Source organism: Ostrinia nubilalis, chromosome 1, assembly GCF_963855985.1.
Source record: "Ostrinia nubilalis chromosome 1, ilOstNubi1.1, whole genome shotgun sequence".
Classification (NCBI taxonomy): Eukaryota; Metazoa; Arthropoda; class Insecta; order Lepidoptera; family Crambidae; genus Ostrinia; species Ostrinia nubilalis.
The window spans coordinates 11,769,986-11,784,268 of NC_087088.1; the positions used below are offsets into that span (position 1 = coordinate 11,769,986).

At 32.9% G+C, this 14,283-nt stretch overlaps 2 protein-coding genes across 2 annotated transcripts; one reads left to right on the top strand and one right to left on the bottom strand.

The window, feature by feature from the left end:
• Window positions 1-17: 17 nt before the first annotated feature.
• LOC135075846 (protein-cysteine N-palmitoyltransferase Rasp) lies at window positions 18-2,410 on the bottom strand. Its single transcript, XM_063970312.1, has 4 exons — window positions 2,091-2,410; window positions 1,211-1,986; window positions 913-1,130; window positions 18-795 (listed from the first exon to the last, which is right to left on the bottom strand). The coding sequence occupies exons 1-4, from the start codon at window positions 2,188-2,190 to the stop codon at window positions 309-311; spliced, it is 1,581 nt and encodes a 526-aa protein (XP_063826382.1). The 5' UTR covers window positions 2,191-2,410; the 3' UTR covers window positions 18-308.
• A 2,021-nt stretch (window positions 2,411-4,431) lies between these two features.
• On the top strand, window positions 4,432-8,232 carry LOC135072239 (endoribonuclease CG2145-like). The gene is made up of 7 exons (XM_063966185.1): window positions 4,432-4,711; window positions 5,211-6,180; window positions 6,404-6,515; window positions 7,040-7,124; window positions 7,259-7,402; window positions 7,634-7,722; window positions 7,859-8,232. Exons 1-7 carry the CDS (start codon window positions 4,657-4,659, stop codon window positions 8,090-8,092), a joined length of 1,689 nt encoding a protein of 562 aa, XP_063822255.1. The 5' UTR covers window positions 4,432-4,656; the 3' UTR covers window positions 8,093-8,232.
• Window positions 8,233-14,283: the final 6,051 nt, after the last annotated feature.

A 14,283-nucleotide genomic window follows, 5' to 3' on the forward strand; every position in this document is an offset into this window, starting at 1 on the left:
AATACAAATACCATAAGTAACAAATAAGGCACTTTATTTGCACTCATCATAGTTTGATCGTAAAGCACACTACATAGCACATAACTATGTTGATTGATTCATACCAACAAATTAAGCGTATAATTATATCACAGTTGTGCAGCAATAATTACTAAATGGATATGGATGATAAAAACCTTGGCTGTAGTTCGTTTAACATTGACATTAATTTGGCAAAGTAAAATAATGATGGGGATGATTTTCGAAATTGAACTAGCTTATTGACATAGCATTTTAAATACCATAGTAAAATAAACTGCTGCATTGTGCTAATTGCTCTTTATTTTTGATGGATTGGAATCTGTTCTTGAGGAAACATCTTGTAAAGCTATGGATACATGGCAGCAACCATATAAGGAAAGGCACACTAGCATTGAGTTGAAGAATGATGGATTAATAAAACATTCAAAATAAACATTGCCCACCTTACTGCCAGCAAAAAGATAGAAGTTAGATATTGCAGACAAAGCCAGCAATGGTGTGCAAAGGGCAGCAATGAAACGAGTCTCCATTGCATCTGTCTTCAACACTTTTTCTTTGAATAGCTTATAATTATTACTTTCTGAAATGACTTTGCCAAAGTGTTCTAAAGTAATTCCTAAATAGTTCAATATGGACCACACAAATATATTCCATACAGTTCCATGCCACATGAATATGAAGACAAATGTAGCAAAAGATGCTGTTAGTTTGCTTATTATCTTGGGTATATTGAAGTTCTTGGTAATCAGTCCTAGAAATGGTTTGTAAATGTACCTGAAAATAAAGAGCAAGATTAATACAGATAAGTAATTTTAGGATACACTTTAAAAATGAATTATAATACAGAAATAACGGGGCTTCAAAGACATATTAGTTCTTTCGGATACTTACTTGACTAAAAATTTGTACAAGCCAACATCGAAGTATCTCCACATTTGAGAATACACATGTACTCGAGCTATGCATCGAGGTGTTGGTGGTGGATCCATATTGTCTAATCTAGCAAATGCTGTGGTGGTGCCATAAGATATCACATACTTCAGATGGAACTCCAGTCCCATCCACAAACCTCCACCACACAAGGCAATAGTAGGCAGCTTTCTGATAGTCTAGAACAAATTAAAACATTAAGTTAGAAAATATTTATCATATTATTACTAAATTACTGAAGAACTCACATGATACACACCTCTACATCACTTTGCATTGCAAGGAAATATATGTAATGGAATGCACAGTCCAGTAAGAAGGTATAGGAAGTAAACAAAAACATATCACAGATAAATCTTCTGAGGCGACTGGCCAACTTCTCACTATGAGCTAAAAAACTTTTCTCAAAATCTTCGTATGGAATAATCGGTCCAATGTAAAGCAATGGAGTGTACAACACATAACTGAACATGTTCACCAATGTTTCAACTGTAGACGGAATCTTTTCATTACTTTTTGCACTTTTTTCTTTCATGTCAATGTGGTCAATGGAATAACTAATGCACCTCAACTTGATCCAAGCTATTGTAAATAAGATTAAATAAACCTCCTCATCATTCAAGTCTTCTCTATCTAAATAATACCAGAAAAAGTATTTGTATTTTAGAGAATTATAGCTGATGAGGAGTGATAAACTCATGATCCACAGACTCATTTTCTTTCCACCAAGAAGAATTACTGAAGCATAAAGAATGGGCTGAGCCATAATAATTATCAACTGTCTGTAGCCCATGTATGACACTATAAAAATCATACTTGATAAAATGTACCAATATTTTAAAAGCCGCAATTGAGTTTTGCGTATGATTTCAGACACAATGAATTGTATCAATAAGTAGGACCAAGATATTCTTATAAAATACTTCCAACTGCTCCATTCAATATCAGAAATATCTTGAAGTCTGTTTAAAAGCCTCCATCCTGGCTTCAGTTCTCCCAAAGAATGTAGGAAGTCATAGTTATTATTGTATAAGTCTGAAAGTCGAAGAAATAATGAGTTAAAACTTGTCTTTGTCATGAACTGTGGTTATAAAATATATTACACTCGCTATGAATTAAAAAGTGAATTTAATACTTACCACTTTGTGCAATAAATAATTTGTACAAACAATAACAGTTTGCAGAAATCCAAACAAAAAAGTATAATAAAATTTCAAGATACGATAATTTGCTCTTCATGTTAAAGATTTATATGATTAGAATTTAGACAAAATATTTTTTTCAATACAAATTACACACATTTTATTTAAAAAACAAATCTACATGATATGATTTAAATTTTCATGTTAATTAAAATTTAAAATTTCGTCGCAATGTTTACAAAAACTTCTTCTAAAATGTCACTATGACAGCACAATGAATGTCAGTGCCTTCAGCTTTGTGCTAGTGAGTGGCAGTGTGTGCGTGAATCGATAATCGATTCTGACTGTGTGGTAATTAGAAATTAATTGTTTATCAGAAAAAATAAAAAGTACTGCTATAACGTCATAAAAATAACCGATGATGATAGTACTCACTCTGAGCTATGACACGATTGCCCTAATCATGAACATCAGTTGCAGTTCGTATCGTTCGAAATGTATTTTTTTAAAGAAAGAAATATTGAAATAATATCTATTAAGTAATACTGTGAAACTTAGTAATTCAAATATTTTTCTTAAACTTTGACTTACCAATAATTTGCCATATTTAGCTCTACGGGGCAACTTTAACCAAAACTTTTAACAAAACAAAATGAATTTAATTTCCCACCTCTTCATAGCAATGTCGAATTAACGTCATGAGTAATTCAACAGGGTAATGTTAGTAACATAGTGACGCCTATTTACCTTAAGTTGTCTGGAAGATAATTTTCTCAATTTCAATATTTTTTGGTTTGAGCTAAGTTTAACTTCTTTAACTGATACTGCTGGTGTTATAATAATGTAATCTTTACACAATTTTTTACAAAATAAATTTTATAAAATCCGATTTGTATGAAAATTAAAATAATTAAAATAAAGATATCAATTTTCTGACTTCACCATACCATTTATATGCCCATGTTAACATGGGCCAGAGTCGGCTCATAATAATATACCCATTTACCTAACACCCTGTATATTTTAATCCCATTCAGTGAAATCTAATGTTTTCAACATCACGAAACTTCTCCATTGTGAAGGAAATCTGAAAAGTTCACACCCCAAAAATGTCCATGCAATCGTAATTTTAAAGATAAATTTTTACGTATACCATTCGAAAGAGCAGTAAAAACTAAGAAAGACTGTATGTATATTTAACTCAAAAACCGGATTTTGTCAGTTACCCCAAGTGAACCTGCAACTGACGATCTAGTCAAATGCGCTATTGATGTATGTGTTACGGTCAAAGTGATAAATGTGAAAATTATGAATAATCGCCGGTTATTATGAATAATTACCGCATGATTTGGTAAATGTGATTAATATGAGGTCATCTAAGTGTGTATAAAACTAAATAGGCGGCTTAGGGGTGGCCCAAGGGCCACCTCCGCCGCACCTTAACCTATTTTTCACTTTAAATCAAAACATTATGTTATAGGCATCATGGAAAAGTAATATTATGCAAGAAACATTCCAAACTCATTATGCCAAATTATATTAATATATGATATCAAAACGTATATTAATATATGATATCAAAACGTTCAAAAGTTTGGCTGTACACGAGCACGTACACAAGATGTTGTTCTCTTTTATGAAATTTGTTAGTACTAAGGTTGAATTATTAAATAATCACTGTTAAATGTGATTAATTTATCACTTTTACCGCGACTGTCGGTAATTATTCATAACTAGCTTTCCGCCCGCGGCTTCGCCCGCGTGGAATTTTGTCTGTCACAGAAAAACTTTGTCCCTGTTTCAAAAACCGGGATAAAAACTATCCTATGTTCTTTCCCGGGACTCAAACTATCTCTATGCCAAATTTCATCAAAATCGGTTGCGAGGTTTAAGCGGGAAAGCGTAACAGACAGACAGACAGACAGAGTTACTTTCGCATTTATAATATTAGTTGGGACCGGTTATTATTAATAATTTTCAATTTATCAAATTAACCGTAACATATGTACCTTTATCATTTTTTGTAATCTTCTGTGTGATAAACTTCAGTGGTTACGGTCTTAATTAAAAAAAAAACTTATTAATAAAATTTTAAAATAATTTTATAACGCGTTTAAATTAGGAGCTTTCTTTTACAGTAAACAATATATTGGTGTAGGTACATAAACATACTACATATTCCCAAGTGACCTACGTACTTAAAATGATTGTGTTATTATAATACATAGTAACTAAGATACATAAGGTCCAAAACAAGACTGACAACTGCACTGCCCAGCATTAAGCGGGAAATAATCTGTGATGAACGAACTCTTGAGTGTACGCAAGTTTTTAATACACAGCGAGTACGTTCCTTCGGTTCCTTGACTTTATTCATCTTATATCAGTCTACTACTTACGTGCGCTCGGAGTAATTCGCTCCGAAGGTTGTAGTAATAATAATAAGTACTATGCTTATTTGACCCTAACATAAAGGTCAAGTTATATCTAGTCGAAAATTCAGTCAACAATCTTGTGATTATTAGTTTAATACTCTAGTTTTGTGTTATGATAGATTTAAAATATGTGTAGACGTGGATATTATATTGTGATACTTTTATTGATTCAACAACAAAATGGTAAGTAGAAGTAGACATCATGGCCTGATTTCTTTTTTTATTTGCGCATTAACTTCTCGATATCTTTGTTATTTTTTGATTAAATTATTAATATATTAAAACAAATATTATTATACTGTGTTTGAGTTTAAATAATATGTTCTGTTTTTGAAACTTAAGTCAGATTTCTTTTGGAACGAACGCGGCAAATTCAAATGGATATTTTGTTTTATACTAGCTACTTAATATCAGTCTGATGCTTAATACTTACACTTTGAATGTTATACATGGTGTAAACAACAATAAATAAATAAATTAAAATAAAGAAAGTTTTAATAGGTACTAATAGTTAAGCCATAAGTACCTAGTACAAAATAAATGCTATAAAATATTACTAATAAATCCAAGACATCCATAAATTGTTACGAGTATATACGTTAAATTTTATTGATCAATGTGGATTAGAAAATTACTTTCAAAAACATAGGTCCTGATGCTTATCATTATAATTATGTTTCAGCTCTGGAATATAGTAAGCAACGATACAACCCAAATACGGATTTCCTATTACATGAAGCAGGAACAGTTCAAGGAAGTCCGGCAGTTCCTAAAAGAGACTATGTAGCACCCGTGCGTAATCCTTCGACAAAAAAAGAAGACTTTCCACCTTTGGGGTCTACTACTCATACTCAAACGACAGTAACGACTGCGCGTAGTTTGCCTAGTACATTATCTACCAGGGTAACTCAGTCGTCAGGCAAACGAGATTATGTAGCTCCCAATAATCCATCTTTATCAACTACTACTAAAAAACGGGATGATTTTCCATCTTTGGGAACTACATCGTTCACGCAGACTACTATGCGCACTCTGACCAGCCCGATTCCTAATAGAGTAACACAGTCAAACAACAGGCGAGACTATGTAGCTCCCAACTTTCCACCTCTTTCTTCCTCAACAAATGTACAACCAGGAACTGGTAAAGTTAAGGACTTAGTAAATTTTTATGACAGTAAAAGTACCCCTCAAAATGGTCCTCAAAAAGTGCCAAGTTACAGTTCAATTTTACAACAAGGAAATAATCCAAATTCTGGTAGCACAGCTAAAGTTCTTCTTGTTACCCAGTCTACCCCGAAAATGGTACCAACTCAAACTCCTAAACCATTAAGTTTTAGCAGTGTTGTTGCTGGGTCTAATCGTCCTGCTGCAGTTCCATCTGGTACAACAAACAGACCTTCAACGATGGGCATAATTAATACCCAATCAAAGCCTGGTAATAATCAAGCTTCAAATCGCCCAGCTGTATTACCTAGCACTCTAGCAAATAATAACAATCAAGGAAGTAGTGGAAGTAAACCGACAGACACCGAGCTTCAAACTCTTACTGAGGAGCTTCTAAAACGCGATGTTAATAATGCAGCGAAATACGTAACTGTTAATTATCAAGAAAAAACAACTTCGCAGTCGATAGATGATAAGGCGCCTCTTCCGTGAGTATTATTTTTTACGTTGTTAAGTATTTATAGTTTTACTTCGCACATTGACTTCGCAAGTAAAAGTCAAGTTAAAGTTTTTTTTTCACTGTAGGGGATGGTCTTAGTCAAGATAATTATTATGACTAATAAGATAAATTAAGCAAATATTTATAATTAACCTTGATTGATTAGTATCAAAATATTAGCTTACTTGATACATTACCGTCTTTCCTTTCAGATTGCTCACTGTGGCACCTGATGCATGGAATATTCCAACAATACAAAAATTCGTACCATTATTAGACAATTATGAAAGGGACACACTAGTCAACGAGTATGTAACCCCTCAGGTATGATGAGCCATTGCCATTAATGCTACACCATAAGCAATTTGCATATTTAGCATCACATTAGCACAATATAAATAAATAAATAAATATCTTTGGACAATCTCACACAGCGCCATCTAGCCCCAAAGTAAGCAATTAATATGCTTGTGTTATGGGTGCTAGCTTAACGGATATACTACTTATATACTTTTTTTTTTAAATACATACATATTATACATAGTAACACCCAGACCCGTCACAGAAATTAAAATTCATCATTTCAATTTCTGCCCGGCCGGGAATCGAACCCGGGACCTCTCGGCATAGTAGTCCGTTCTGAACCACTACACCAAACGGCCGACAATATACAATATAATATACAATACAGTTTCAATTACTTCAAGATAGGTATTAACCTCTCCTATGCTTTAATCAAAATAATACTTCATTTATTGTTAATTAATTTATTAGGAAGCTGGCAATTACAAAAATATTATTACTCATTAACAAAGGTAAACAATATTATTAAACATTAATAATTACAGGAAAGAAACGAAGAAAATGCCTTTATGGATGCAATAATGGCTACATCTGTTATTCGCCATTTGATGAATTTCTTAAAAGACAAAGGTAAAGATACCTAATAATGAATATCAGATAAAAATACCTAGACATTGTTTAGTCGTGTCGTGTTGCTTTATAAAAGTTAAGCGTATTCTTTACTAAGTAAGCATTATGAAATTTTATTATTATTTTATTTACAGGCTATGTTTCCCCTGATCCGCGACAACAGCGAGATTTTCTGAAACAATTATGGTTTGGTTTATACTCCAGAGGCAAAGGAAAATTAAGCAGTTCTGGTTTCGAACATAGCTTTGTGTCAGAACTTAAAAATGGCCAAGTGTCAGGTTAGTAAGGATACCTATTATGACTATTCAATTGTTATATAATTAATTTTTATGGAAAATTGCACATAATTTTTGTGAAAATCATGACATGTTAAGCGTAACACCATAAGTTGCTATAATAAGAGCCATTTAGGGTAAAATAAAAATCTGATGTGTGTCAATTATCCTCATTCTATACAAAACTATCTTTTGAATTGAATTTATTTAAAACTATTATATTTTCTGTTTTAGGATTGCATAACTGGATTTACTTTTCAAAAGAAGAACAAGCAAATCGTCTTAATTACCTGGGATATTTAAAATATACGCAATTAAATGATGTAAGTAAGAAAACTAACAAAACTACGTCTTTTATCCTACAATAAATTCAAAATAATGCGTTAGAAATATCGTGATTAATTACATCCTTTAATTTCATAACACAATCATGTTACTATGAATTTTGTTGCTTTACAGAAAGGAGCGATCATAAAATTGCATTTTAATCAACAAGGAGTGGACAAACCTGTCGACAGTTTATTTATTGGAACATCACCTGAATTGGAAATGGCGCTTTACACAGTTTGTTTTCTAACTCGTGTTGATGATGACTGCAATGTAAAACTTGCTGGCAAAGACGTGAAAGTGATGACTCATAACTTCCGTTATCGCAGTAAAAATTATATCGGAAGTGCCTATCCCCAAATATAAGTTTTTGTATAACTTCCGCTTGCAGCTTCTTCGTGTCAATTTCGATAGATCACGTTTAGTTTAGGCGCAGAACCCTGCTTACTAATTATTATATTGTGTTATAATTGTTTAAAAAATTTTGTAAATTTATTTTTATAATTTTTGCATTACTTTTATTTTGTATTTCCACATTTCCACATTACATTAAGAGCTAGCACAAAAATTATATTAAATATTAAAAGCTTTTCAGCTGGACTGAAACTATCGAAACTCCTAGTTTTCAACGGGACAGTTTCAGAATAGAGGTACTTAAACAAGACAAGTAATAGGTATCTACTTTTTCGAGAAAATTAGATTGTCCAGCCATTTAAAGGTATACCTTGAAGATTTGAACACTTCGCCGCTATCTAGTCTTAAACTTAGTAAAGCTTGTACCTACTATTAGTTACTTACTAGGCAACAATAGAACCTACGACTTTCGTCAAGTTAGCCCGACAAGCGAACTATTAGGCCAAGCCGTCGCGGCGTCGCACGGTGGGCTGATATTAGAGCCTCATAGACTTAGCGTCACTCAAAAATCAAGTGCCTAATTTTGAAAAAATAAATATGCCAATGTGTTCCTTTACCAAAAAGGAATATTTTATGTTATGTAACGTTTCTTGATAAAGTTATTATTTAATAAGTTATTGAAAATTTCCTTTTTTTTTGTATGGAGCTCAACATTTATTTTTATTTTATTCGTTATTCTTAAGCTTTCTTAAGAAATTGACTTTTGTATTATGTAATGCAACATATAAGCTATGTTATCACCAAGTGTCGCATTTCGGAAATCTTCGGAACATTGTCATTTTGGACATTAAAATAAAAAAAATATAAAAATTAAATAACTGCCAAATTTTGTAAAAATAACTACGCCAATGTGTTCCTTTGCCAAAAAGAAATATCTTATGTTATGTAACTTTTCTTGATAACGTTATTATTTAATAAGTTATTGACAATAATTACTTTTTTTGTATGGAGCTCAACATTTATTTTTATTTTATTCGTTATTCTTAACCTTTCTTAAGAAATTGCTTTTTTATCATATAAGCTATATTATCACCAAGGGACGAATCCCGGAAACCCTCGGAACATTGTCATTTTCGACTTTAAAATAAAAAAAACGAAAAAGAAAACTGCAATGTTATGTACTTTCTTCCGTACTACCCTAACGAGGTGAAGAACTAAGCACGTTTTTTATAGTGGTGTTACCAGGAGGCCTAATCCACATGATTACTAAGGTAACTAAAATATAATATTTGTTTTATGGAAATTAAGCCAGTTTGAAGATAAGTTTATTGGTTAGACTCAAGAGCCACTTTCTGAATCTACAAAAGTAAAGCTTTCTATCTCAGTATCAGCCTAGACATCAAATTGATCATTTATAGTAGACTTTTTGGTGGTGTTGAAAACCTTTCTTGATGGCAATTACGTCTAAATTATTCATTTATTTTGATAAGGCTTTACAAATATCACATCGCTGCTTGTGTAGAGCTGCCATTTATCAACGATATTATTTTTCTATCTATCAAGTGAGAATCAGTTATTACGAGATTTTTTTGAAAAAGAAATGAGTCGATAGTAAAAAGTGGAGCTAGAAACCTTATTTTCCCTCATCCATTTTATCTGGTGACATCAAATCGAACGTTCATTTGGGCACTTACAAGTTGCCCTAAAACGCTAGAATCATCATTTTCGCAAATTTTGTTTCGCAGACCAAACTATACTACGTACATGGAGCTCTACATACGTATATGCCTGCAAGCATACAAAATTATTACTCACGGAAAAGATATTTACTTCCAATCAGAAAGTACTACACCACCTCGTTAGGGTAGTACGGAAGAAAGTACATAACATTGCAGTTATTTTTTTTTTTCGTTTTTTTTATTATTTTAAAGTCGAAAATGACAATGTTCCGAGGGTTTCCGGGATTCGTCCCTTGGTGATAATATAGCTTATATGTTGCATTACATAATACAAAAGTCAATTTCTTAAGAAAGCTTAAGAATAACGAATAAAATAAAAATAAATGTTGAGCTCCATACAAAAAAAAAAGGAAATTGTCAATAACTTATTAAATAATAACTTTATCAAGAAACGTTGCATAACATAAAATATTCCTTTTTGATAAAGGAACACATTGGCATATTTGTTTTTTCAAAATTAGGCACTTGATTTTTGAGCGACGCTAAGTCTATGAAGCTCTAATATCAGCCCACCGTGCGTCGTTTAAAATATATTTAGTTAATTGACACCATTTACATACATCTAAAATAATATTATCTTTTCGGGACAACATATTTTTGTAGTACATGACGTACCTATACAGTGTATCAAATAGCACACCAAACAAAAGTTAGTACCTCTCCGACACTTATAGGTTAAAGGCCCGGATGTCGCTTCTCCCTTTTGCAATTTTATTGCTCGAAGCTAAGATTCGATAATATTGATTATGATTAAATTCAATTCACACATACAACACTGTATGTCATGTGTGATGACTGACAGTGACAGTGACAAATCCTGTCAGTTGTCTCATGAGACAATTTGTCAATCATCATCAGCATATGGATAGATGCAGCATGTGTCAAAAATTGTATGAAGCCGAGCGTGCCACTTTTTAAACGTCATTAGTGTCATTTTAGCGAATTTTAGTGATTGCCGCAACGTAAAAGTAATCGTATCATCGTACTGCATTTGCAAAGTCATCGAATGATATCGTGTGACTCGATTCGAAAATTAATTAATTCCAATAAAACTGATAATTTGTTAAATACAAAACCAAAAACATCTTTATTTACCTTTTTAAAATAAATTAATTCTTACAAATCGTCAAATCTCGTTATTTTTTTTTACCCTACCAGCGTTTTAAGACATATATGTGTTACGGTCAAAGTGATAAATGTGAAAATTATGAATAATCGCCGGTTATTATGAATAATTACCGCATGATTTGGTTAATGTGATTAATATGAGGTCATTTATGTGCATAGCTGGGCACCGTTAATCAAATAGTTAACTTCGTTAATCGTTAAACCGTTAATAAAAAAATTAACTTCGTTAAACGTTAAAACGTTACATTTAGCAAGATTTAACGCAAGTTAACGTTAATCGTTAATCCGTTAACACATTATAATAAAACGAAAAAAATAATTGTATGCAAGGTTCAAATCATTTCGAAAGCTTGTATCGCGCATGGAATTTATTCCTCTTTTTAGCCAGACAGTTTTGACAGTTCCAACTCCTTGCCAGACCGTTTTTTAGGATAGCTGCCAAAGCCACGATGACCCAAACATCATAATCCACCAACATTCTAACCTATATTGATCTGCAGGTCTCCAGCTTCCTCATTGGCCCTAGAGCAATTTCAAGTATACCATAAATAAAAGCCTTATTAAAGTCATCAAACGTCTCAGTCATTAATTTAGAGCCACTAGAACTTCATAACTATGAGTTGTTTTTTGTGTGTAAGCTGAGGACACGTGTCCTTAATTAGGCTTTTGTTTATGGTATACTTGGAACTGCTCTAGGGCCAATGAGGAAGCTGGAGACCTGCAGATCCTATATTGGGAGCATACGCTGACAAACTTTCAGCTTTTATAAAATGACGTTGGTCTGGCATTCACCAGCTCTTAGTCTATAGTATCTCAATCTCAGAGCCTTGGTTCAATTACAATACAATTTAGCACCAATGTGCTCGAAAAGACAAATCCAACAAACCCAAACGCGATGCGATTCCGCCGTTTCATTTAGGAGTTCCTATTGCCGCCTCCTAACTCCATCATTAGACCAGCTCAATGGTACCACAACATTGCATTTTCATCGTACTTACATAACTATACCAAATTGCAGCTCAATCGGTTGAGGAGAATTGAGGAGAAATTTGCAATATTTGTCCCACACATATAGGTGTACCAGAATCTCATGGCAAACAAAAATATTGGAAAAGTGTGTTTTTCATATGGCAATTGTCTATGGTTTAATTGTCATCTGTCAAAGAAAATTATGAAATCTGTCAGTCGTTGCAAAAATTTTGTAATCTCTTCTTGACTATTTGTTATTTTTGTGAAAAAGTCGAAAAAGCTCAAGCTAGTCATATTGTTTTCAATGTGAATTGTAAAATAAGGCATAATTCAAAGTCAATCTTTGATTCTAAACGCGCCGTCGAGTTGACAGTGAGTTGGACTGAAATGTTTGATACATTTAGCTTATTACCCAACTGTGTCAGAAGGAGGGTTATGTTTTTTTATTCTTACTTAATAGCTGCTTTATCGATGTTTTCAGGTATATCTCACAAATTGGTGCAGAGGAATGGTCAAAATGTTATGACCATGTAAAGAAAATTGAAAAAGATTTCATCAAGCAAGATTGAATAATGGAGAAGTTTCCAATTTATTTCTTTTAAATAAACTTGAAATAAAAATAAGTAAAACTAATAATAATTGTGAAAGAATCATGAAAATATCTCTACAAATAAATAAGTTACAGGGCCCTAAAGTTGCGCATAACTATTCACGCCGTTTTGATCGCTGTATTCACGCACGACAGTCATTCGGGGTACAAACAGTAAATCACCCCTGATCCAGTGCTGTTGACAGATCCATATTTTTTTAAATCTATTTCTATTTTTTTAAGTCACTCAAGATTCTTTCTTAGTAGAATTTTGTAACCTTTTTTTAAATATCCCAGACCTGGCCATTTATACAAAAAGAACGGCACCGCCTGTTCCAATTCCACGCCAAAATAAGTATGTAGGTAATTTAAATAATTAATTTCCCAGAAATTTCTAGATCGATTTAAAAAAAAACTTCACCGTCTTTTTAGTTTTGGTATACATATATTTTAATCCCATTCAGAGAAATATAGTTTTTTTTTAACATCACGAAACTTCTCCATTGAAATGTTGGAAGAACAATTTATTTACAACACCTCTTTATCTTGATCATCTATTGAAGAACAAGAAATGCAAGTGGAGTTCTTAGAATCGTTTTCTAGTTCTGAATGAAGTGATAAGTTAAAAGTATGGTGCATAATAAAATTAGTTACTTTAAGTAATATACGATTTATTTATAACAACATTCTTCATACACATACCTACCTAAAATGTATATTCGTACTTCATGTTCATTAATATCTATATATATAAAAGAAAGTCGTGTTAGTTACTCCACTTATAACTCAAGAACGGCTGAACCGATTTAGCTGAAAATTGTCAGGGAGGTAGTTTAGAGCCAGGAGAAGGACATAGGATACTTTTTATCCCGTTCGAAATTAAAAAAAAAGTCTTATTTATTTATTGCCATTAAGGCGGAACAAAGTTCGCCGGGTCAGCTAGTTAGTCATAAAAGTAAAAAAAATAATAGTATCAAGATCGTTTATTCCAATTTCCCCAGTATTGCTCTCAACAAAGTTTATTTTCCCTATTTGCCATGAGATTCTGGTACACCTATACCTACTAACAAGTGAAGTCAATATAAGCAGGCCTGTTCATCTCCGCGAGTTTACTTCGAAAACAAAAAAAGCACGATGGCACCCTACAGGATTACTATTCGACAAGGCCTCACATACGAGCAAGCATTGACTCACGCACGCGTATTCTTGTGTATGATGGAAAAAAGTAAAGAAAATGGTGTAAAGTAAATAAAATGGTGTCTACTAAACACTGTGCAGTATTTAACTGTCTAAAGAATAATAAAAACACAGAATGTACTTTTTTAAGTTGCCTGAAGACACTGAGAGGTAAATAAGTGGTTAATATTATTCATGATAATTCATGCATAATCATGTATTTCCTCCGCCATTTTCTGCAGTTTGGCACCTCACGTCACACATCATTTTACCGAAGTCAGCTTGTGTGTGTGCTTGACTCTTGAGACACGCTAAATTAAACCATATTGTTAATGACATTGAGCATACATTTTTTTAAATACCTTCGCGAAGTAAACCTTCTGTACGTAGTACCAGGCCTGGCTCACTCCGCGCGGTACATCTGATAATTACCTACAGCGAAGCGCCCCGCCGGCGGGTATTATATCAGTCGAGTGTCACGCGCGCGCCCGTCAGGACGCTGGCGTGCGTTGTAGTATGATTATAATTCTATGATCGAAGTATTATTTAAAAATGGACATAAAGAGAAAGAAATATTGTGCGGCGTTCGGGTGTTTAAATTC